General features: G+C 35.5%; 1 protein-coding gene across 9 annotated transcripts in view; it reads left to right on the top strand.

Annotated features, from left to right (window-relative positions):
• The window catches only part of LOC105476071 (vacuolar protein sorting 13 homolog B), an 859,286-nt gene that overhangs the window by 457,030 nt on the left and 376,092 nt on the right, over positions 1–26,164 (top strand). For all 9 annotated transcript variants that reach the window (XR_003016738.2, XM_011731700.3, XM_011731704.3 and 6 more), the window contains 3 exons: positions 3,379–3,582; positions 24,774–24,945; positions 25,827–25,941. Coding sequence is in view for 8 of the 9 variants with exons in the window: in XM_011731700.3 (XP_011730002.2) it covers positions 3,379–3,582; positions 24,774–24,945; positions 25,827–25,941 (491 nt within the window). In the remaining variant the exon portion in view is untranslated. The remainder of the gene's footprint in view (positions 1–3,378; positions 3,583–24,773; positions 24,946–25,826; positions 25,942–26,164) is intronic.

Raw genomic sequence — 26,164 nt, 5'->3', positions numbered from 1 at the left:
TTATTTAATGTTTTTATTGCTCTTATGTTGATCAATTTTTACCAAGGGAATGGAATTTGGCATTGCTGTATAAGAACACAGGCTTTGAGTTCGGACAAAACTGGATTTGTATCCTTGCACCACTCACCCATTTTTAATTTCTCTGAGCTCTTGATTTTTTTTTTTTTTTTTTTTTTTTTTTTTTTTTTTTTGAGACAGAGTTTCGTTTTTGTTGCCAAGGCTGGTGTTTAATGGTGTGGTCTCGGCTCACTGCAACCTCCACTTCGCGGGTGCAAACAATTCTCCTGCCTCAGCCTCCCAAGTAGCTAGGATTACAGGCACCCACTACCACACCCAGCTAATGTTTTGTATTTTTAGTGCAGACAGGGTTTCACCATGTTGCCCAGGCTGCTCTTGAACTCCTGACCTCAGGTGATCCTCCTGCCTTGGCCTCTCAAAATGCTGGGATTACAGGCATGAGCCACCACGCCTGGCCTGAGCTCTTGATTTTTGTTTTAACTTTTAAACAAAATTAAACTGGACAATTAAACTGTAATCTTTTATGTGAAAAGTTGTTTTTGTGTTAAAAAAAGAAAAAACTTTTTAAAACTGAGTTTTAATGGTTAGTAACAACCTACATACCAAATGAAATAGTTTTTCTAAGATTGTATTAACTTAGAGCTCTGCATTGTTCAACACAGATCACTAAATTGATTGGTGAAATTCTGTTTCTCCTTGATTTCCGTTGACATTGTATATCCATGGTTTTTCTTCTTCCCTTCTTCCTCTCTGCCTTTAGTGATTCTGTTTTGACACTGTCTCCTGATACTCCTGGGCCTTTCCTCTCTAGGGACTCCTCATCAGCCCTGTATCTTGTCTTGATCATCCCTTGCACTTGGCTTTTGTTCATTCTGTACTTCTGAGTAGAATGACTTTTTGTACTCATTTAAATCCTGTCTCTCTTTCAGGAATATATCTTCTTGAGGCCTTTCTCAGCCTCTCCAGTGAAATTGAATCTTTTTTCTGAACAGCTATAGATTAAATGAAAAAATGTGTGTGAATAAATTTTTTAAAAATAACATTACATATTTTTATTCGGTCAGCATTCAATACACAAGACATTGTTGATATTAAGTCACCTTCATACAGAACTCACATAAAGCCACCTCACATGGTATTTATTTTTTAGAGATTTTTAAAAAATGTTTTATTGAGGTATACTTAATATACAATAAACTGCATGTTTAAATTATCTAATTTGTTAAGATTTGGCGTACATACACACATGAAACTATGCCCACAGTCTAACATCTTCAAAAGTTTCTTTATGTTCTTATGTAGTCCTCTCTCCCATTCCTCCCCATCACAGCTACCACTGATTCTGTCATTATAGACTAATTTTTGTTTTCTAGGATTCTCTATAAATTGATTCATACCATGTTTTTCTTATCCTAGCTTCTTTCATTCTGCATAATTATTTTGAGATTAATTCATGTTGTTGCATGCGTCAATAGTTTCTTTTTATGGCTAAACAGCATTCTGTCATGTGAATGCACTTCAGTTTGTTCACTACCTGTCAATGTACATTTGGGATTTTTTCCAATTTTTGCCTATTACAAATAATGCTGCCATGAACATTTGTGTACACAACTTTGTGTGGACATAGGCTTCATTTTTCTTAGGAAACTACTTAGGAGTGAAATGGGTGGGATCATATACGGTAGCTATATGCTCTTTTCAAAAACCGTCAAATTGTATTCTAAATTTTACATTCCTACCAACAGAAAACGAGAGCGTTAGTTGCTGTACGTCCTTGCTAATACTTGATATAGTTAGGCTTTTTAATTTTAGACATTCTAAAGATGGGAAGTGGAAGTTCATTGTGGCTCTACTTGGCATAGTGTTTTAGCACAACTTGAAGGATAAAAGTTGAACATTTATCCTAGATGTTTTTGCCTTATTTCTGTAAACCTCCAAATTTGGAAAGTCTGAGTTCTGTTAGCAACTTTCTTCTTTGAAAATAAAAATACATTTAAAGTTTATGTCATGGTTTGCATGGCAGTTTAAACACACAGTGTACTCGTTGCCATTCAGGCACAGTATTTTACTGCTAACACTTAAAGGAATCAGAAGTAGTGACAATAAAAGCAGCATCATTTCTCTTAAATAAATACCCTTAGAAATACTTATAACCTGTTATGGCTTTTTGTTGTTGTTGTTTGTGCTCTCTTTATCCGTTCTAATTATTTAAGAAAAAGCAAAATAATATTTTTAAAAACTGGTTTGCAACAAAGTTGTTTCTCTGTAGAGAGAAACATTCATAATTATGAAGGACAGAAGAATTTGAACAAATATTTTTAAAGAACTTTTTAATCAGATTTTTACCTGCTAGATTACTTTTAAACAACAATAGCTATAACCTGAGATTTGAAACTTCATTACGCAAAAAAACAGGAGAAAATTGTACACCCAAGTGCTGTTTTATATCAAATGAGGATTGACAATAGTGTTTTTATGCATCTGTTCTGCCCACATAAGAAGCCAGCTTCATCATCTGGATGTTTCCTGGGGCTGAAACTTTTTATAAATATGAGAATTTCACTTTTTTTAAATGGCAAGCAGAATATGGTGTCCAGCTGTGGATTTGCTTATATATTGTGTTTGCATTTTTTCTTCCTGGGCTTGTTTTATACAGTATATGGCACTACATTGTCATACAGATTTCATGATTAATGCTTATTTATGAAATCTTGCATAAATATCTTAGGACTCAGTCAAACAATGTGCAAGTTAAACAGTTTTTCTCTGAATATTGGAATGACATATCCTTTGGGAATAGTAAGTTGGATATGTTCTTTATCTATAAAAAAAGTCTCATATGTAACATTTGCCTTTTACTATTTGATGTTATATCATTCTTTTTCAATTGTTTTGTGGGACAAGAAATCCAGTTTCAGATTTATTCCTGGGAAACACAGAGAAAATTTAGATGTGGAAATTATTTAGAAATAAGGATGGTAGCTATTTTGTATTACATTAAATAATTACATTTACTAGAATGCCTTTTTTTTTTAATTTTGATTCTGTCCTCTGGTCGAGAGGCATTTATATGTGTTCTATTATTCATATATTGAAATAAATCTACTGTTTGCTAATAAGCTGTGCTTACATTACTGTGGTTTTAATCCACGGGAATGCTAGGTTGATTATTAAATATCACCATGTGAGTGTGAAGCAAATTTCAAGTGGAAGTTAATAGTGATCAGTGATGCATTGGTAGAGTTTTGTTTATAAATTTTATTTCTCTGGAATAGTTAATTTTCTCATATTATTATTTTAGTGGTTTGAAACTGGAAGTTGATAGACTTGTTTTCTCTTCTTTTTTTCTTATGCTCTCAGGTCCAGCTTTTCTATGAACTAACTGATACCATGAATAAGGTCTGGAATAAGATTCAGAAGAGAGGCAATCTCAACCTATCTACAACCTCTCCAGAGACCATGGCAGGGCCTGTTCCCACTTCTCCAGTTAGAAGCAGTATAGGCACGGCTCCTCCAGATACCAGCACATGCAGCCCATCTGCTGACATTGGGACTACTACTGAGGTAAGTGTTTTTGAAAATCCTGTTACAAAATGAAGGTTAATATATAACACAGATTTCCAGATCATGGTTTAAAATGAAGATAACCTCACTACTGTGAAAACTGATAGATTCTGAAGGTTCAAGAGGAGCTGTGGCAGCAGTGACTGTATATTCCTTTCAGGTACAAGAATTTTTTTTTAAATCACTTTCAGCAGCTTCTGGGGTAGTTCAGAATAGTGCCGGCTCTGTGAAGTGGTGAAAACTGAGACACAGTAAAGGTATGTTTCCTCAGAAGTATGGAAATGTAGAAACTGAGTGAAAAAGAGACTCATGCTTCCCCTCTCCCTATCTCTGTTCCTCTACACCTTTTTTGAACCAGGTGACTATTATTATCTGGTCACCTGGTTTAGATTAGTGGTTTTCGACCCTGTCAGACCCAGTGCCCTCTCCTCTTCCTCCCAATTGTAAAAATTTTTCTTTTTCTTTTTAACATCCTAACCTAGCATGCCAGTACCTCTTTTGTATAAGAAATATTTTATAATGCCTCCTTTACCATCCTGAAATGAAAATAAAAAACATAACCAGAAATGAAAATGAAAAATAATGTAACTTACATATACATATAATTTCAAAAATATATAATGTCTTAAACTGTAAAGCATACATAAAAGGAAAGTAATTAATATATAGTAATATGTACTTTAATATGTAAATGCCTGGGCATGACTATATTAGAAGACATAATGGAATAGTCATGTGCAATTACTGTAATTATGATGGCTGTAAATAGACTTGTACAGGTCTATATTTAACACCACAAGTGGTATTGCTGTTGGTGACATGATTTTCTAAACTAGTGAGAAACTCTTGGTAAAGTTTCAAACAAAACATAGTTCAATCTTTCATTATAGTAGTTAAATTTTGGAATATCTAATGTATATTAAAATCATGCAAAAATGAAGAAAAATATGTTTAGATTTAAAACACTTTATAAACAGGGTTTTCACCTATATGAATATATATGAGACAGCCTTCATTTTTCAGGACTGCCCTGTTCTACACAGGATCTCTTGAACCCCTAACTCCTAACCCTTAAATGCCAATAATGATACACAAACATTGAGTCAACCAAAAATACCCCCATTCATTTCCAAAACATTGCTTAGAGGACAGAACTTTCTCCAACGAGAACTACTGTTCTATAGTAGATGGAGGTAGAAGTTATGTTTTTTTGTTTCTGCATAAAGACACCATTTCCTCTGGAAATAAAGCTATTGGCAAAATACAGAATGCGATAAGAATCAAGTAAAGGGGATGTTAATTTCTTTCATCTTACAAATCAGTAAAAACAAACAAATTCAGTTTAAAGGGCAAATTTCAGCTGCTGTAAGGCATTTAACACTTTAGAGTACATCTATTTAACCCCCTGTACAAGCAACTTTGCTATCTTGCCCATTCCAAATCTTAAGAATCACAGTAACCCAGGTGATAAGATTATTCTTTCTCTTTTTTCTTTTTTCTTCCCAAATGAGGAAGAGATAGGAAGTCTAGAAATGAGCCCATATCGAGTTAATGGGACATATCCTTTCTAGAGTAAAAGCAATGAATTCTTTCTTGAAGATTTCCAATGTTATTAGCATACAAAATCTTTTAGAATTCCTTCAGTAAAAAAGCTATTGAATACAGCAGTTTCCAAACTTATTTAACCAAAAGCTCATCTTTCTCAGTTTGCCTATTAATGCTTTACAAAATACGTTTTGTGAAATCCTTTGGTAGAGTAATCAAAGTTTAAGGTAATCAGTTGCTAGACAAAGATAGTACAAATGAAGCTGATAAATACAGTTAAATCTTAGAGACATTTTAGTGGCTGAAAGGAGAATGTTCCATTAAACAGTTGTTTTCTAAGTACTGTGTTTACAGGAATGTCTAGAGGAACATGACATCCATTTTGGAGTGCTCACTCAACTCTTTTGGAAATGTGTTTTTTTGAAAGAAGCATTTAAAAGATATTTCAAGTCCAGGAAAGACAGGGCTCACGTGAAATGGTGACAGCTTTTGGTCATACATCTAGAGACTGCCATTCATACAAGGTATAGTTTGAATCATACACTCTAGGATTCTACAGTGTAGAAACAATGCAAAAGGACATGGTGACCCTGATGTGAGATGTAATAAAAATAAACACGCCTTACATTTATAGAGGAAGGATTAATAAATTCATTCTAAGAGGTCTGTGGCTATTTTGTAGAGAAAATAACACTTGAGATGGTTAAAAATGAGTAAGACATGAGTAACAATTTTGTTTTAGTAGATGTATAATAATACATACTAGAAGAATAGTATCTTCACCAGCCAAAGTGAAGAAGTTAAGGGGAAAATTTTGCTAAATTGCTTATAAAAAAGTAAATTCTGATTTTAATAATACCCTTATATGACTGAAATTAATTTCAAATTAGAAAGTTGAGGATTTTTTTCTGATTGGGTTATAAGGCAAGTAATGAAAATGCTTGTAGTAGATTTGTTAGTTTTGTACTATCTATAGATTTAATCTGATCTGTATCAGATTTGAAAGATCTGATAATGATAAAATTTTAATGCAAAAGATTCATAAATTAATATTCAAAAAAGACCATGTAAAGCAGCTCATAGAAATGGATTTCTGGGGGAAGGTGGATGGGAAAGTGGCACATGTTTTCAAAATGCACCCTCTTCTCTTATTTATATAGTGTGGTCCAGAAGAAAGGTGATTACTACTAGTCCAATATCAATTTGAAATCCACTTGGGAAGATTGTTTGCTGAGAAGTACCTTAAAATAATTTAGCTGATTTGTTTTTCATAAAGGGCAGGACGATTTTTATGAAGATGGTTATTCACTATTATGAAGATGGTTATTCACTCTTCGCTACTGAATGAAAACAATGACTATATTTTCTTATGTTATCATTTATTGGCTAATTTTGAAAGAGGTCAATTTAAACCCAGATGCACACATAGTTAATCTCAATCTACCTATAAATATTTTTTGAGTGCAAGAATAGAAATTAATCATGAAATATTCAATTGACAGACACCTCCTTATAGGTTGCAAGGTAAAGTTAGATCAATGCCTTAAAATTGATCATCATATCATAACCATTTGGGTGACAGAGTAAGACTCTGTCCTGTCTCAAAAAAAAAAAAACAAAAAACTAGAGATAATGCTTGTAAAGTACTTAGTTTAGTGAATAGTCCAAAAGGGAAAGCTAATACAAATCTCCTTCATAAGATTTTTGCATTAGGCCGTGAGTATAGGCAAATTTCTATATACACGGTACCATTTAAACATTTTCAATTTAGTGAGTCTTCATTTTATGTTTCCAGCTCTTGTGAAGTCACGAACAACACTAGGATTTACTCACAACAGAGCAGGCAAGTTGTCAGTCCGCAATATGCTTTGTGTAACTCGTTAACAGATTTTTGAAACCCTATTAGGGTTAGCTAATTTTGTCATTTCAATTTAACTTTTAATTTTCTCCTTAGCCCTGGGCAGAAGAAGATTCTGCCACACTAATCAAATGCTGTACCATAGTAGCCCTATGCTGTTATTTGTTATATCATTTTGTTATAACGAAGGAGGAAGGAGCTATAATTATAAAATTATTTCAGTGTAACCATGTTATTTAAATTCACTAACACCGTATTAATAAGGCAATAAAAATATTAAGAAGGTATTTATGAAAGAGGAATTACAACTCAGAGCTTGCTAAGCAGTGCGCTGAAATACCATGAGATGTGTCACAGCTATGCTGAGACATGGATTACCTTGGCCTTTAGAGTCTTTGGGTGGGTCCAGGGTGAATGAAGCTTTCAATGCCGTGGAGATTTTTCTGCTTACCACAGATACAAATAACATTTCCTACATATGCAATTATATGAAGAAGGTTGGGAAGTACTGCTATAACTTTCCACAACAGATATATTCTATATTTAAATCCGTATACAGATAGTTCTGTTGTTGACATGATAGTGTGGCTAATAGAAAATATTCTTACAATCAAAAGATTATCAGGACAATGGTTACCAGGAGGAGAGAAGGACTTCTAGAGCTTTCCAGGAATGCTATGTTCAAAGAAGCATAAAGTCTTTTGAATAGATTAAAACAAACAAACAAAAAAGTATATATATAGTCTCCCCTTCATATTGTTCATTCTTTTATTTCTTAACATTTAAAAATAATTCCTTTATAGTCTTTTTAGATTTTCTTAACTCCATTTATTGGAGATGCCAAGTTTTTGTTAGTTATATCTGCTGACTCTCCCTTTTTCTGGTTCATTTTCTCATGTGGTTTGTAATATCTTATTGTGAACTCATCTTCAACAGTTTAATTTTTCTGTGTGATTCCTATGTGCCCTTTGTTGTAGAATTGTCCCTACAGAGCATTTTGACATTTGCTTTTGCCAGGGTTCTAGAGATTTCAGGGAACCCTCAGCAGTTTTTAGGTTCTTTATCAACAAGGGTTTGTCTTATCATCTAAGTAGTACACATGACATCCCACACAAGCAAATAATAGCAATTAGTTTCTCATAATTTATTTTTTATTTTATTTATTTATTTTTTTGAGACAGAGTTTCACTCTTGTTGTCCAGGCTGGAGTGCAGTGGTGTGATCTCGGCTCAGTGCAACCTCTGCCTTCCGGTTTCAAGCCTCAGCCTCGTGAGTAGCTGGGATTACAGGCGTCTGCCACCACGCCCGGCTGATTTTTGTATTTTTACTAGAGATGGAGTTTCACCATGTTGGCCAGGCTGATCTGGAACTCCAGACCTCAGGTGTTCGGCCTCCCAAAGTGCTGGGATTACAGGCGTGAGCCATCCTGCTCAGCCATGAATGACTTTATCATGCCCCTACTTTCACCTCTCCTCTGTCCTAGGAATCTGAAAAACATTCATGGCATTTCTTAGCCTGCTGAAGCCTAGTGTCTAGTGTATCTTTTGCTTAAAAAGCAGCTCTGTTTCCTTCCAGGCTTTATGCAAAGAACTCCCCAGTTCAGGCTCTAGACCACGTCTGCAGTCCCTGAATGAGTGTTAAAACACCATTGCTCAACCCCTCCACCCTTATCTGAGTTTGACACTTCTATATACCACCAAGGACTGTTTCCACTTGTTACCCTGACTTTGTGTTGCCTCTTCATTTCTGACACCATAGTGTTTGTCTTTATTTCAAGTTTTGCTATCGTATTAGAAAAAGATGGTAGTCTGAAATTGGACAGTTTAAGAGAATTTAGTAAAAGGACAAAGATGTTAACTGGGAAGGGAAATCTCAGTTAACAGGAGATGATTGAGTACCCTGGAGCAGTTGTTGACACCAGTGGGCTTAAAGGGCAGGAAAGAGAGTTTATCAGAACAGGGAATAAATACCCAGACTTCATTCTCCACTTCTGTCTCCACTGTTTCTCATTGACTGAAACCAAGAAAAAAACAAAAACAAAAACAAAAAAAAAACAAAAAAACAGAGGACCAGGAAATCCATTCGTATTGTTCATATAGATTAACTTCCCAAGCACACAGGGTAGTGAAGCGTAGAGAGTAGATCTAGAGGGCCAAAGAAAAGATATGTAGCACTTTTCGGTATTAAATTCACCTGACATTTTATCCAGAATATATATCTGTGCTGTGGTAGTACAAATGGTAAATGTTCATTTCAGCTTAGTCTCCATATTGCTGGTGTTAAAATTTCTTATTAAGAACTAGTCTTTTTATTTATTTATTTTTTTGAGACGGAGTCTCGCTCTGTCGCCCAGGCTGGAGGGCAGTGGCCGGATCTCAGCTCACTGCAAGCTCCGCCTCCCGGGTTTACGCCATTCTCCCGCCTCAGCCTCCCGAGTAGCTGGGACTACAGGCGCCCGCCACCTCGCCCGGCTAGTTTTTTGTATTTTTTTAATAGAGGCGGGGTTTCACCATATTAGCCAGGATGGTCTCAATCTCCTGACCTCGGGATCCGCCCGTCTCGGCCTCCCAAAGTGCTGGGATTACAGGCTTGAGCCACCAAGCCCGGCCTAAGAACTAGTCTTTTTAATCTCACTCTCCTTGTACATATTAACTTCTCAATACTATCAATTAACTTATTTGGTGATTTTTTAAAATTGTGGTAAAACATGCACATGGTAAAATTTACCATTTTAACCATTTTAAAATGTACAATTTAGTGGCATTAGGCACGTTCACAGTGCGTAGCATAACCACTATCTATTTCTAGAACTTTTTCATCATCCTAGATAGAATCTCTATCCCCATCGAACAACTCCATCTTCTCCTCTCCCTCCATCCCTGGTAACCTCTATTCTACTTTCTGTCTCTATAGATTTGCCTATTCTAGGTACTTTATATAAGAGGAATCGTATGGTATTTGTACTTTTGTATCTAGCTTATTCTACTTCGTGTAATATATTTAAGGCTCATTCCTTTCCTTGTGTGTATCAGAATTCCATTCTTTTTTATGGCTGAGTAATATTTCATTGTATGCATGTAACACATTAAATTTATCTGTTTCTTTGTTGCGGGAAATCTGGGTTGTTTCTACGTTTTTGGCTGTTGTGGATAATGCTGCTTTGAACATTGGTGCACAGGGGTTGATTAATTTTTAATGAAATAGTTTTCCCTTGAAGAAATTGTGTGCATGTTATATGACTTGCACTTGAAAAAGCATTTTAAAACTCATAGAGTACCAGAAATTGTATTTAATTTTTTAACTGTTGAATATGTTGATAACTGATGTATTTGGTTTAAAATGTAGAGGGAGGGGATAGAAAGTAAATCGAAATGTTTTTAAACATGTTTTATTCGGTACTTATTTTCTGATTTAGAAGAGCACATTTCTGCCATCTTAATATTGTTTGCTTAGTACTAGCCTGAATGGTCTAGAATTTTAGTAGCACTTAATATTATCTCTTACTGTGTTAAAGCGTATTTCAAAATTTTGGCAGAAAATATGGGTCCCAGAGGGGAAAAAAGGGAAAAATTGAGTAGTATGTTTAGTTTCTATAGTAACCCTTCAAACCAAAAAAGAATGTTAGTAATTGATTTTCTCTAAGGTGTATGTTTTTTTTTTTCTCCTGGGGAAAACTAGCTAAACTGTCTGCTCCTTTCCTACTCTTTGTTGTTATGAACTCTCTCTTTTTTCCTTTTCTCAGCCCTAAGAATTGGCTTCCTCTGACTTTGATGTAGTAGTTTTGTGGAACTTGACAAGTGAGCAAAGATCTTTGTCTTAATTCTGTCAACTTATAGTTGTATTTTCATAAAAGATTGTCAGACAGATCCTTTAGACCAGCATTTTTATTTTATATATAGAAAATTGAAACACAGTGAATTAAAATTAGCGTTACTGTGTAGGGACTGGGCTGACTCATATTAGCTTGATTCTAAGTTAGTGGAACCTCTGGAAGAGACTTTGTAAATTTGTTTAAGTTCTTTGTAGCTTCTAGATATAAGCCCTTTGTCAGATGGATAGATTGCAAAAATTTTCTCCCATTCTGTAGGTTGACTGTTCACTCTGATGATAGTTTCTTTTGTGTAGAAGATCATTAGTTTAATTAGATCCCATTTGTCTATTTTGGCTTTTATTGCTATTGCTTTTGGTGTTTTAGTCATGAAGTCTTTGCCCATGCCTATGTCTTGAATGGTGTTGCCCAGGTTTTCCTCTAGGATTTTTATGGTTTTAGGTCTTACATTTAAGTCTTTAATCCATCTTGAGTTAACTTCCATATAAAGTGCAAGGAAGGGATCCAGTTTCAGCTTTCTACATATGGCTAGCCAGTTTTCCCAACACCATTTGTTAAATAGGGAATGCTTTCCCCATTGCTTGTTTTTGTCAAGTTTGTCAAAGATCAGATTGTTGTAGATGTGTAATGTTATTTCTGAGACCTCTGTTCTGTTCCATTGGTCTATATCTCTGTTTTGATACCAGTACCGTGCTGTTTTGGTTGCTGTAGACTTGTAGTATAGTTTGAAGTCAGGTAGCGTGATGCCACCTCCTTTGTTTTTTGTTTTGTTTTGTTTTGTTTTTCTTTTTTCTGCATATGATTGTCTTGGCTCCGTGGGGTCTTTTTTGGTTCCATGTGAACTTTAAATTAGTTTTTTCCAATTCTGTGAAGAAAGTAATTGGTAGCTTGATGGGGATGGCATTGAATCTATAAATTACTTTGGGCAGTATGGCCATTTTCACAATATTGATTCTTCCTGTCCATGAATATGGAACATTTTTCCATTTGTTTGTGTCTTCTTTTATTTTGTTGAGCAGTGGTTTATAGTTCTCCTTGAAGAGGTCCTTCACATCCCTTGTAAGTTGGATTCCTAGGTATTTTATTCTCTTTGAAGCAATTGTGAATGGGAATTCACTCATGATTTGGCTTTCTGTCTGTTATTGGTGTATAAGAATAATGATGATTTTTGCACATTGATTTTGTGTCCTGAGACTTTGCTGAAGTTGATTATCAGCTTAAGGAGATTTTGGGCTCAGATGATGGGGTTTTCTAAATATACAATCATGTCATCTGCAAACAGGGACACTTTGACTTCCTCTTGTCCTAATTGAATATGCTTTATATTTTTTCTCTTGCCTGATTGCCCTGGCCAGAACTTCCAACACTATATTGAATAGGAGTGTTGAGAGAGGACATCCTTGTCTTGTGCTGGTTTTAAAAGGGAATGCTTCCAGTTTTTGACTATTCGATATGATATTGTCTGTGGTTTTCTCATAAATAGCTTTTATTTTGAGTTAGCTTCCATCAATACCTAGTTTATTGAGTGTTTTTAGCATGAAACACTGTTGAATTTTGTCAAAGGCCTTTTCTGCATCTATTGAGATAATCATGTGGTTTTTGTCATTGGTTCTGTTTATGTGATGGAACACGTTTATTGATTTGCATATGTTGAACCAGCCTTGCATCCCAGGGATGAAGCCCACTTAATCATGGTGGATAAGCTTTTGATGTGCTGCTGGATTCGGCTTGCCAGTATTTTATTGAGGATTTTCGCATCCATGTTCATCAAGGATATTGGTCTAAAATTCTCTTTTTTTGTTGTGTCTCTGCCAGGCTTTGGTATCAGGATGATGTTGGCCTCATAAAATGAGTTAGGGAGGATTCTCTCTTTCTCTATTGATTGGAATAGTTTCAGAAGGGATGGTACCAGCTCCTCTTTGTACCTCTGGTAGAATTCAGCTGTGAAACTCTCTGGCCCTGGACTTTTTGTGGTTGGTAGGCTATTAATTATTGCCTCAGTTTCAGAGCCTGTTACTGGTCTACTCAGAGATTCAACTTCATCCTGGTTTAGTCTTGGGGTGGTGTATATGTCCAGGAATTTATCCATTCCTTGTAGATTTTCTAGTTTATTTGCATAGAGGTGTTTATGGTATTCTTTGATGGTAGTTTGTATTTCTCTGGGATCGGTGATGATAGCCCCTTTATCATTTTTTATTGCATCTATTTGATTCTTCTCTCTTTTCTTCTTTATTATTCTTGCTAGCAGTCTATCTATTTTGTTGATCTTTTCAAAAAACCAACTCCTGGATTCATTGATTTTTTTGAAGGGTTTTTTGTATCTCTGTCTCCTTCAGTTCTGCTGTGATCTTAGTTATTTCATGTCTTCTGCTAGGTTTTGAATGTGTTTGCTCTTGCTTCTCTAGTTCTTTTAACTTTATTGTTAGGGTGTCAATTTTAGATCATCGCTGCTTTCTCTTGTGGGCATTTAGTGCTATAAATTTCCCTCTACCCACTGCTTTAAATGTGTCCCAGAGATTCTGGTATGTTGTGTCTTTGTTCTCTTTGGTTTCAAAGAACATCTTTATTTCTGCCTTCATTTCGTTATGTAAAGTAGTCATTCAGGAGCAGGTTGTTCAGTTTCCATGTAGTTGTGCTGTTTTTGGGAAGTCTCTTAGTCCTGAGTTCTAATTTGATTGCACTGTGGTCTGAGAGACAGTTTGTTGTGATTTCTGTTCTTTTACATTTGCTAAGGTGTGTTTTACTCCCAATTATGTGGTAAATTTTGGAATAAGTTTGATGTGGTGCTGAGAAGAATGTATATTCTGTTGATTTGGGGTGGAGAATTCTGTAGATGTCTATTAGGTCTGCTTGGTGAAGAGCTGAGTTCAAGTCCTGGATCTTCTTGTTAACCTTCTGTCTCATTGATCTGTCTAATATTGACAGTGGGGGTTAAAGTCCCCTATTACTATTGTGTGGGAGTTTAAGTCTCTTTGTAGGTCTCTAGGATTTGCTTTATGAATCTGGGTGCTCCTTTATTGGGTGTATATATATTCAGGATAGTTAGCTCTTCTTGTTGAATTGATCCCTTTACCATTATGTAATGGCCTTCTTTGTCTCTTTTGATCTTTGTTGGTTTGAAGTCTGTTTTATCAGAGACTAGGATTGCAACCCCTGGTTTTTTTACTTTCCATTTGCTTGGTAGATCTTCCTCTATCTCTTTATTTTGAGCCTATGTGTGTCTCTGCATGCAAGATGGGTCTCCTGAATACAGCACACTGATGGGTCTTGGCTCTTTATCCAGTTGCTAGTCTGTGTCTTTTAATTGGAGCATTTAGCCCATTTACATTTAAGGTTCGTATTGTTGTGTGTGAATTTGATCCTGTCATTATGATGTTGCCTGATTATTTTGCCCGTGAATTGATGCAATTTCTTCATAGCGTCAATGCTTTTTACAATTTGGCATGTTTTTGCAGTGGCTGGTACTGGTTGTTCCTTTCCATGTTTAGTGGTTCCTTCAGGAGCTCTTGTAAGGCAGGCCTGGTGGTGGCAAAATCTCTCAATGTTTGCTTGTTTGTAAAGGATTTTATTTTTCCTTCACTTATGAAGCTTATTTTGGCTGTATATAAAATTCTGGGTTGTAAATTGTTTTCTTTAAGAATGTTGAATATTGGCTCCCACTGTCTTCTGGCTTGTAGGGTTTCTGCAGAGGGATCCACTGTTAGTCTGATGGGCTTCCCTTTGTGCGTAACCCGACCTTTCTCTCTGACTGCCCTTAACATTTTTTCATTCATTTCAACCTTGGTGAATCTGACAGTTATGTGTCTTGGGGTTGCTCTTCTCTAGGAGTATCTTTGTAGTGGTCTCTGTATTTCCTGAATTTGAATGTTGGCCTGCTTTGCTATGTTGGGGAAGTTCTCCTGGATAATATGCTGAAGAGTTTTTTCTAACTCGGTTCCATTTTCCCTGTTACTTTCAGGTTCACCAATCAAACGTAGATTTGGTCTTTTCACATAGTCCTATATTTCTTGGAGGCTTTGTTTGTTTCTTTTCACTGCTTTTTCTCTTATCTTGTCTTCTTACTTCATTTCATTAATTTGATCTTCAGTCACTGATATCCTTTCTTCCACTTGATTGAATCGACTATTGAAGCTTGTGCATGTGTCATGTAGTTCTTGTGCCATGGTTTTCAGCTCCATCAGGTCATTTAAGGTCTTGTCTACACTGTTTATTTCAGTTAGCCATTCATCTAACCTTTTTTCAAGGTTTTCAGCTTCCTTGCAATGGGTTCCAACATGCTCCTTTTGCTCAGGGAAGCTTGTTATTACCAGCCTTCTGAAGCTTACTTCTGTCAAGTCATCAAAGTCATTCTCCATCCAGTTTTGTTCCATTGCTGGCAAGGAGCTGCAATCCTTGGAGAAGAAGAGGTGCTCTGGTTTTTGGAATTTTCAGCTTTTCTGTTCTGGTGTCTCCCCATCTTTGTGGTTTTATCTACCTTTGGTCTTTGATGTTGGTGACCTACAGATGGGGTTTTGGTGTGGATGTCCTTTTTGTTTTCGTTGATGCTATTCCTTTCTGTTTGTTAGTTTTCCTTCTAACAGTCAGGCTCCTCAGCTGCAGATCTGTTGGAGTTTACTGGAGTTCCACTCCAGACCCTGTTTGCCTGGGTATCAACAGCAAATATTGCAGAACAGCAATTATTGCTGCCTGATTCTTCCTCTGGAAGCTTCGTCCCAGAGGGGCACCTGCCTATATGAGGTGTCAGTTGGCCCCTACTGGGAGGTGTCTGTCAGTCAGGCTACATGGGCATCAGGGACCCACTTAAAGAGGCAGTCTATCCCTTCTCAGAGCTTGAGTGACATGCTGAGAAAACCACTGCTCTCTTTAGAGCTGTCAGATAGGGACATTTAAGCCTGCAGAAGTTGTCTACTGTATTTTATTCAGGTGTGCCCTGCCCACAGAGGTGGAGTCTAGAGAGGCAGTAGGCCTTGCTGAGTTGCAGTGGGTTCTGCCCAGTTTGAGCTTCTGAGCCACTTTGTTTACTTTCTGAAGCCTCAGCAGTGGCGGACACCCCTCTCCCCACCAGGGTCCTGCCTTGCAGGTCGATCTCAGACTGCTGCGCTAGCAGTGAGCAAGGCTCCCTGGGAGTGGGACCTGGGGAGCCAGGCACGGGGTGAAATCCCCTGGTCTGCCAATTGCTAAGACTGTGGGAGAAGCGTAGTATTTAGGCGAGCATGTACCCTTCCTCCAGGTACAGTCTGTCATTGCTTCCTTTGGCTAGAAAAGGGAAATCTCCTGATCCCTTGTGCTTCCCAGGTGAGGAGACGCCCCACCCTGCTTTGGCTCACCCTCCGTGGGCTGCACCCACTCTCCAACCAGTCCCAATGAGAAGAACCAGGTACCTCAGTTGGAAATGCAGAAATCACCCGTCTTCTGTGTCAATCTCACTGGGAGCTGTAAACTAGAGTTGTTCCTATTTGGTTGTCTTGGAAGTGACTTCAACATTATTATATACTTAATTTATCTCCTTTATTCTGTTAATGTGACTAATTATATCAATTGATTTTCAAATGTTCAACTGACCACGCAGTTCTAGAAAAATCCCAACTTGGCTGTGATATATTTTTCTTTTTATATATTGCTAGATTGAGGTTGCTAATTGTTTACTATTTTGGTATCTATAGTCATGAGTGATACTGACCATTTTTACCATTTTAAGTATATAATTCTGTTGAATTCTATATTTTTTCTTATAGCCTTGTCATCTTTTGCTATTAGATTAGAAGATTGTACTATCTTCATAAATGAGTGAGCAAGTGTTTCCTCTTGTCATACTCTCTAGAAAACTGTTTTCATGTGAAAATTCTAATCACTAGGCCAGGCACGGTGGCTCAAGCCTGTAATCCCAGCACTTTGGGAGGCCGAGATGGACAGATCACGAGGTCAGGAGATCGACACCATCCTGGCTAACAGAGTGAAACCCCGTCTCTACTAAAAAAAATACAAAAAACTAGCCGGGCGAGGTGGCGGGCGCCTGTAATCCCAGCTACTCGGGAGGCTGAGGCAGGAGAATGGCGTAAACCCAGGAGGCGGAGCTTGCAGTGAGCTGAGATCCCGCCACTGCACTCCAGCCTGGGTGACAGAGCCAGACTCCGTCTCAAAAAAAAAATAAAATAAAATAAAAAGAAAAGAAAATTCTAATCACAATATATTTCCATGTTGAAAAAAGTAATCGTAATTGAAAACGTACTTGGCTATAACACATATCTGATCTAAATTTGAAAGTCTTAATTTAGATGTCATTTAGAAAATTTTTTTTTTTTTTTTTTTTTTTTTTTGAGACGGAGTCTTGCTCTGTCACCCAGGCTGGAGTGCTGTGGCCGGATCTCAGCTCACTGCAAGCTCCGCCTCCCGGGTTCCCACCATTCTCCTGCCTCAGCCTCCCGAGTAGCTGGGACTACAGGCGCCCGCCACCTCGCCCGGCTAGTTTTTTTTGTATTTTTTAGTAGAGACGGGGTTTCACCGTGTTCGCCAGGATGGTCTCGATTTCCTGACCTCATGATCCGCCCGTCTCGGCCTTCCAAAGTGCTGGGATTACAGGCTTGAGCCACCGCGCCCGGCCTAGAAAATTATTTGAAGAGACAGAGAATAGGTTGGGTGTCGTGGCTTACACATGTCATCTGAGCGCTTTGGGAGGCTGAGGCAGGCAGATCAGCTGAGATCAGGAGTTTGAGATCAGCCTGGCCAACATGGTGACACTCCCGTCTCTACTCCAAATACAAAACTTAGCTGGGTGGCGCATGCCTGTAATCCCAACTTGGGAGGCCACGACAGGAGAATTGCTTGAACCTGGGAGGCGGAGGTTGCAGTGAGCTGAGATCGTGCTACTGCACTGCATCCTGGGTGACAGAGCAAGACTCTGTCTCAAAAAATAAAGAATAAAAAGAAAAGAAAGGAAAAGAAAAAGAAAAAGAGAGAGAATGAAATGGTAAGGACCATATGGACAAAGGACCCTAATTTAATAATTTTAAAGAGAACATAGAGAAGTATCTTGATCCTTTTTCCATCTCCAACACTAATACAGCCTTGTTCCTCAAAATTAAATTTTATACTATGTTTTGATAAAATAATACTTAACGATAAGATAAATATTTCTATCCCACTCCAGTGGCCCAATTTATGTCAAGTAAAACTAATGAACATATAGATGCTAAACACATATAATGTTTTTTTGTTACTGTATGATCGTGATTTTATATTGCTATTAACTTTTTTGGCTTACGGTTTTTGTTGTTGTAAAATATACGCAACATAAAATGTACTATTTTTACCATTTTAAGTATACAATTCTGTGGTGTTAAATACATTCATATTGTTGTACAACCTTCACAACAGTCTCCAGTATTTTTTCATCTTCCCCAACTGAAACTCTGTATCCATTAAACAATAAGTCACCATCTTAATATTAAGATTCCAATGTATGAACACTGAATGTCTTTCCATTTACTTGTGTTATCTTAATTTCTTTTAAAAATATTTCATAGTCTTCATTATGTCTTTTACTTCCTCTGTTATGTTTATTTTTAAGCATTTTATAATTTTAGATGCTATTGTAAATGGAATTATTCTGTTCATTTTCTTTCTTTATTGTTTGTTTTTAATGCATAGAAACACAACTGATTTGTGTATGTTGGTGTTGTATCCCACAGCTTTGCGGAATTCATTGATTAGTTCTAAAATTTTTCTTAGAATCTTCAGTTTTATACATATAAAATCATGTCATGTGCTAAAAGACATAATTTTACTTTTTCCTTTCCAATTTGGTTGCCTTTTATTTCATTTTGTTTCCTAATTTCTCTGGTGAGGACCTTAGTAGTTTTTGAATAAATTTTCCAATTTATTTTGAAAATATGAGGCAATATTTTAAAGTTGACCATAATTATCTCTTTTTATAATTTTCTTTATTGTCAAGGGAAACCTCTAACATTCTTTTGGCTGTAATTAAACTCTACACAAATAGCCAAAGACATATTGACAAACTGGCCCTGTATTGCTTTTACTTTTTCCATCTTAGTTGTACTTTTTATACTGTTTTTTTTTTCTATCTGAAATATTTGTTAAGTCAAACACTATAGATTACAAGTAAAATGATTCAGACTGGGAGACTTCCACTGACTCAGAAGTAAAGATGTCAAATAGTGATTATATTGTTTCAGTGCCATACTGGATATGAGATATAAACTTTCCATCACCATTCATCACTCATTATCTTTTTATTAAAGGATAACCCCAATTTATTTTAAGCATGGTTCAAAGTAGGTTCTACACATACTCTTCTTCAGAGTGTAGATGTTGAATAATTTTGGAATACTAGCTCACATTATGATTAAATCACATTTATTGTGGTACATAGCATAGAGATGCATATGTTCATTAAGTCACTACACATATGTTTATGTAAATATGTAAAACTATATATACAATATGAGTTTGTGTTTTCAGTTTGTTTTTTGTCCTTAATCATTTTAAACATAATTATTTTCTTTTATTTTTTATCAGATCTGGTATCTGAACTTCTTTAGAGTTGAATCTGACAACTTGTTTTCTTAAATCTTGCCCCTGCTAGATTGTTTTCTTAGGCACTGTGTAATTTAGTGTTGGGTGTTTTTCATCAATGGAACTTCTTCTATGAAGCCCTTACATGGTGGTTGAGGGCCTGTCCCCCACAAAGATATTTTATGTGTTTGCTTCTCTAAGGGACTTCACTACCACTCACCTGGGACCCCCTATACTGTTAATCTTACAGCTAGAAGTTTTTTGAAATATTTAGGCAGTATGAAATCAAGCCCTTAAACCTACATGCACTTTAGAGTTGTTTTTAAAAATTACCCGGGCTAACTTTGTTCCCCTGCTTAGGCTGAGACAGATATAGCTTTTTTACTGAGTTTATTCTGTTGTTTTTTGAATTTCTTAAATTTTATTCTTGGCTGATTAATATTCAGTCTTCTCTTTAAATCTAAGTTATTAAGACATAATCCTTTATCCTTTGAGGAATTTATCATATTAGTGATGGGGTATGGATGTGTATATAAACATAATTCCAAGGTGGGCTGGGAAATTTAGCCCGTAGTTGGATTACCGTTACTCAGAGACAACTTTGTATTATAGAAGGGAGAGCAAAATTTGGGAATACAGCCACCTGTTTCTGCCACACTCACTGTTGCATCGGTTCTAAAGATAAATAAAACTTTATATTTTATGAAGAACATACTGAACTATACTTCAGTTAGATGAAGTTGTCAAATTTTTATTCAGGTAAGTGGTCTAGAAAGTGGAACATTATATATTTAGATTATTCTACAGCTTTGAAATTATTTCCTGTACTACTGCTGTGATTAAGGAAGTAGTATAGGAAATAATTATACTCATTAAAATTTTTATGCTATTTTGTTCACAGAACAGCACAACAATAAAAACTGCCATTAAAAGCACTAACATTTTGATGATTCCTCCTCATGACAAGTAAACAAAGCAAACACATACATACGTACACAAGTACACACACACATCTTCCCTTACAGGATACTTTCATAACCTATATGTCTTTGGGAAACTGTTATAACTACATAAAATCATATTTTGGATCTCTGGGTTTTCAGTAGTTTCAGTAAATGTGATTTTAAAGGATTATATTGTGTTGACAAAATTAAATTCCTCTGAGTTGTGATTTTAGGCAAATTATTTAGTGTTTTTTTCATTTTAACTTTTTCTGTATGTATAAAATGTTTTTGGTAATGTCTTCCTTAATCACAGCAGTAGTATAGGAAATAATTTCAAAGCTGCAGAATAATCTAAAATGCTGAGTGAATAATAGAATATTTATTTACAACTCTACCTAAATAAAAATTGATATATTAACTACTCAGTGTTGGGAACCTTAGGGTCATGGCAAAGTGTGACAATGTGACAAGCATTATTTATTGATTCAAAAATTAAAATTGCGTTATTATAAGCCTAGTTAAAAAAATTAAGCATGAAGTGGTTCCTTTTTTAATGTCCAGTAACTGTTTAACATACATTGATAATTGAAAAGTGAATACTGGACTAAGGTTGTTTGGCATCAACTTCAGAGTTGTTGACAGAGTTTGCTGTAGTAGCAAAACTCTTATCAGTTTTTCAGTTATTCAAGTGCAATTAACCTATGCAGTAATCTACCTCAAATTATTATTCAAACAACCGTTTAGATAGGATATTAAGTTTGAATTTACTCAATTGCTATTTTTAAAATTTCTTGTAATTGTTTTAAAACTCCTGAAAACACTTAGGTCATTTCATATTTTTCTTTGAATGGTTTTATCCTTAACATTTAGAGAGAAACTTTTATTCAAAATGTAGAAATCATAACATTTAGACTATCATCTTATTTGAATAGCTGTGGAAAAAATTAAGATGTCAAAACAAGTTAGGAAAATGAAGGTTATTGTTTAGCCATCACATACCATTCAACAAAATATTTTGTGTATAAAGCCTTTCCTATTTCAAAATATTCATATCAAAAATTTCTTTAAATTATTGGCTACTCGATTTTTTAAAACTCAGATAGTTTTATTATGTAATTATAAGCTAATAATCTGAGATTACCTTACATTTCTTGCGTTATTTATGTTAATTATGTATCTGCGGAACACTTTGAAATTGCAGGTTTGATTTTTTTGAATTACAATTTGCACTCGGAAACAATCATTAAAATTTTTCAACATTTTACTATTAAAACATTGTTTTTCTTGCTTAGTTGGGTCAAAACTATTGAATATAGAGAACTTACTGTAAATGAATCTAGTTTAAGAAAACACATTCTAACAATTGTTTGTATTAAATGGAAGTATTTGTTTATATGATCCTTAGATGATTTATACTTTATGATTATGTACTTCTTTTCATGCTGACATGTTGATAGGCAGCACTGTACTTTTGTGCACATATAGCTCCAGCTTCCTGTGTTTCAGTCTGAGTCATGGTAAAGTGGGAAATATGAGTTTGAATATTAAGTACTGAGCTTAAAACACTTAATTTTTTCCCACTCTTGCATTGAAATAGTGGGAGCACAGGTAGTTGAGACCAAAGCAGGCCACTTGTTACTGTTGACTTAAGTACAACCAGTGGTCGAAGTGTTTAGCTCTGGGAAGTTTTGTGATTGAACAAGAACGCAGGAGTTATTTTGGTAAGAGAAAGTAGCAATGGGGCCAAAACTATGGTCATCCTTAAGCTCTGAAGCAGGCCAAGGATGAAGGGCTATAAAGTGTTTGCTCTTCCAAATGAACAAAGATAAATTCACCTAGGAAAATAAACTTAGTATTTGGTCAATTTGCAACAAAATGGTCAAAGAATTGAACTGTTTATTTTAGAACTTGGCCTAAGGACTTATGGGAAAATAGTTCAGCGTCTCCATTTCTGGCCTGATTTTCACAACAGATTTGGAAACAGAGCAGAAAATTAATGCACAAACATGTTTAACAATACCAAACAAAATGTTGTAAATCCAAAAGAAAATTGAAACTGCGTGAGGAAGTAGAGCAAAGCTTTTACTGAGGAGTGCTTACTAATTTTGCAGCCAGTTTTCTTAGCAAGTATACCAAGTAGTGTTAAAAATTGAAGTCTTGTTGATTTGAGAGGCTATTTTCTCTCAGTTCTCCATTCTTGGAATATGATGTTCTTCTGTCTGTTGGAGGGAGGATTTAATTTAAGCATACTTCTACTCTAAAAACCTATCCATCAAGAAAGGCTATATTATCTTGCCTTTTATTTAATAAGCACCCTTATCTGGAATTAGTTTGTGCTTTTTATTAGATGTTGTGTTACATTAGACAGCTAATCAAAAACGTGATTTTTTTATAGCTTCTCAAGTTGTAGGAATTTCTGTTGTAGCAGATTTAGAACTACTTATTTTGTAAAAGCATTTATATGAAAACCCCACAAACAGTGAGCTATTTGCTTTGTTTGATGTATTTGGGACAAAGAGTAACTATACTGTCTTCAGGTTTAACTCTATAATTTTCTCTAGTAGTAAATCCCAGAACACTGTTACTTTGCTATGCTTGGTGCCTAAGTGTTCTTGCAATAAACACAGCCTGTCATGCTCTGAAAATCTTCCCCATTTGGCCTCCTTCTGAGGTTGCAGGGAAATTGAATTTTCTTCTGACTGAAAGATGTTATAAAACAATGAAGTTAAAGTAAAAGCCTCATGTAGTAGCTGAATATACCTTGGTCTAGATGGCATGTCTGTGATAATGAGAGCCGGGGCTTTGGTTTGTTTTGTATAGGATCTTAATGATCATTCCTGCTTTTAAGTGTTTAGAGATTAGTAGCTTCTGCTCTGACAACCTGTCTATAGAAAATGGAATACTGATCATATTATATTGTCTTTGTTTAAATTTTAAGGGGTGTTTTGTTTTGACAGTTGACTACTGGTCATGACTCGTTAGCATAGGAAATTAACATTTTTGTTTGAGACATTCAAAGCAACAATAAATATTGGAGGTTGAGGATATACAGCAAAAGAAAACGTGTCTGAAGTTAGAAAGATGAGAAAATGAGAAAGGCAATAGAGGGACCAAATTCTGTAAGAATGTGAGTGAACAATTTCTTAAGCATCAGTTCAACTTGATAATGATAATTATACCTATAATTTATGAAATATTTCTATGTGTATATACTTCATTCACGTTCATATTGCTATTTAATCTTAACTGTAAGAGATAAATATCATTATAATAACCATTTTACAGAGAAGTAAACAGACTCTGAAAAGTTAAACTACTTGCCTAAAATCACATGACTGGCATCTGAATTCCTTAACCCAGTACACCATACTGCCTGACAGACTAAGCTTAACTAAGTATCTATAACTGATATGTAAATACATATACATCTTTTAAACAAATAAGAATGTTATATTGTGTTTGATCAGTTTTCAGAGTATATGGGTTTAAACTTGCAAGTTTTGTTTGCAAGTTTTAAATGGACAGCAAAGTTTGGGATTTTAGGAACCCCATATTTATAGCTAATCGTGAAAGAACTCAACATGTCAATGATTGCAGCATCTCTTCCGCATTTGAGACTGAAGCTATTCAACTCCAGTTCAGCTTTAAATAAAAGGGTTTATTTTATTCTGGCCTACTAAAAGCTGCTTAAAAGACCAAAAACAAACCAGCAAGCCTTTGACAGCAAGTTCGTTAGCACTGAATTTAGGACCTTATACATATTCAGAGTTCAGTATGTATTTGTTGAATCAGATAAGCTTATGCTGTATTCCGCTAAGAAACATTTAACCATATAAAACATTTTAAAAATTATATTGTCAAATCTACTAATTTTTAATGTCTCCTTAATTAACATGCAAGGCATGATTAATATTTTGCTGTTTCTTAAACTGATAATCACTTTTCTATAGTTATTCTAGGTTCCATTATAAATACTCTATAGAAGGGGTAGACAAATATTTTTCTGTAAAGGGCCAATTAGTAAATACCTTTGACTTTGTAGATCATAGCTTCTCTATAGCAACTACTCAACTCTGCTGAAAAGAAATCATATGCAGTCAATACATGAATGGAGGTGGCTGTGATCTAGTAAAACTTTATTCCCCAATACAGACAGATTAGCCCCTTAACTGTAGCTTGCAGACTCTACTCTGTAGGAACATACTCAATGGTTTAATCTTAACCTTTTCTAGATCTTACCTACTTTTAGAGGAAGCTGGAAACATGCATGTGCTTTCTAACAAAAACCATTTGAGAATATATGTTTACATATAAGCATTATGTATTAGTATTAACGTTTATGTGATTATCATTTGCATATAAGATGTGAAAAAGTTACAAATAATAATTGCTGATTTTAATTTATAATTTGAATTTTTTATTTTTGTTTATGTTACAAAATACGTTTTTTGTTTTTTTTTTTTTTTTCTCCTCATCCCAGGGAGATTCTATACAAGCAGGTGAGGACTCACCATTCTCAGATTCTGTCACCTTGGAACAAACTACAAGTAATATTGGCGGAACCAGTGGACGTGTTAGTTTATGGATGCAGTGGGTGCTTCCCAAAGTTACTGTAAAGCTCTTTGCTCCAGATCCTGAAAATAAAGGCACAGGTACAGGATTGCTTTTCTTCTTCTTTTCCTTTTTTTTTTTTGGAGACGGAGTTTTGCTCTTGTTGCCCAGGCTGAAGTTCAGTGGCATGACCTTGGCTCACTGCAACCTCTGCCTCCTGGGTTCAAGCGATTATCCTGCCTCAACCTCCCGAGTAGCTGAGATTACAGGCATGTGCCACCATGCCAAGCTAATTTTGTATTTTCAGTAGAGACAGAGGTTTCTCCATGTTTGTCAGTCTGGTCTTGAACTCCTGAACTCAGGTGATCTGCCCACCTCGACCTCCCAAAATGCTGGGATTACAGGCGTGAGCCACTGTGCCCAACCTGGATTGCTTTTCTTCTTTACTGAAAAGTGCAAATATTAAACGCTATTTTGGAAGACATATTAAACATAATTTATTGTCATTTATAATTAAATAAGTATTATTAAACCTAATTCAAGGAGTTTCTAGTTGCAGTGCTGAAATGTTGAATCTTATTAACATTAAAGGTTTATGTGTATATATTTTCCTTGACTTTGTAATACATAAATTTTGTCCTGTTTGTATTAAAATTCATCTAAAAGACCATAAGGAATTTTCCTCAGTGGTCAGATTGATACATTATACTATTGTCACTAAAATTATTGGGAAAATCCCCGTTAATGTCGGGGTATTAAATATAACACTCCCGACATTAACTGGGCTTTCCCCTTTCTTGAAATAAATGTCTTATCTTAATCGAAAGACCTGTGCTGATTTGCTTATTATTCTAGAAGCTTTTGTGATCTCAGTGCCTCTGTACATATCCAGCATGCATATGTCAACGTGAAATGTAAAATGGAAAGTTTTAATATTAATTGTGAAGACTGTATTGATATTACTGTTTGTTTCTTATTGCAGAGGTTTGTATGGTCTGTGAACTAGAAGATCTCAGTGCTTCCATAGATGTCCAGGATGTATATACCAAAGTGAAATGTAAAATAGAGAGTTTCAATATTGATCACTATAGAAGCAGGTAAATAATGAATAATGAATATAAGAAAATCTGTATTTTTCTTTGAACAAAGTTGCTATAAGAGTTTTTCTATTTTAATTTGGCTAGCTATTAAAATAAATATTATACAGGCATACCTTGGACATTTTGGGAGTTTGGTTCCAGACTACTCCAATAAAGTGAATATTTCAATAAAGCAAGTGACACAAATTGTTTGGTTTCTCAGTGTATATAAAGGTGTGTG

This window comes from Macaca nemestrina, chromosome 8 (genome assembly GCF_043159975.1).
Source record: "Macaca nemestrina isolate mMacNem1 chromosome 8, mMacNem.hap1, whole genome shotgun sequence".
In the NCBI taxonomy this organism is placed as follows: Eukaryota; Metazoa; Chordata; class Mammalia; order Primates; family Cercopithecidae; genus Macaca; species Macaca nemestrina.
This window is presented reverse-complemented; position numbering and strand designations above follow the sequence as displayed.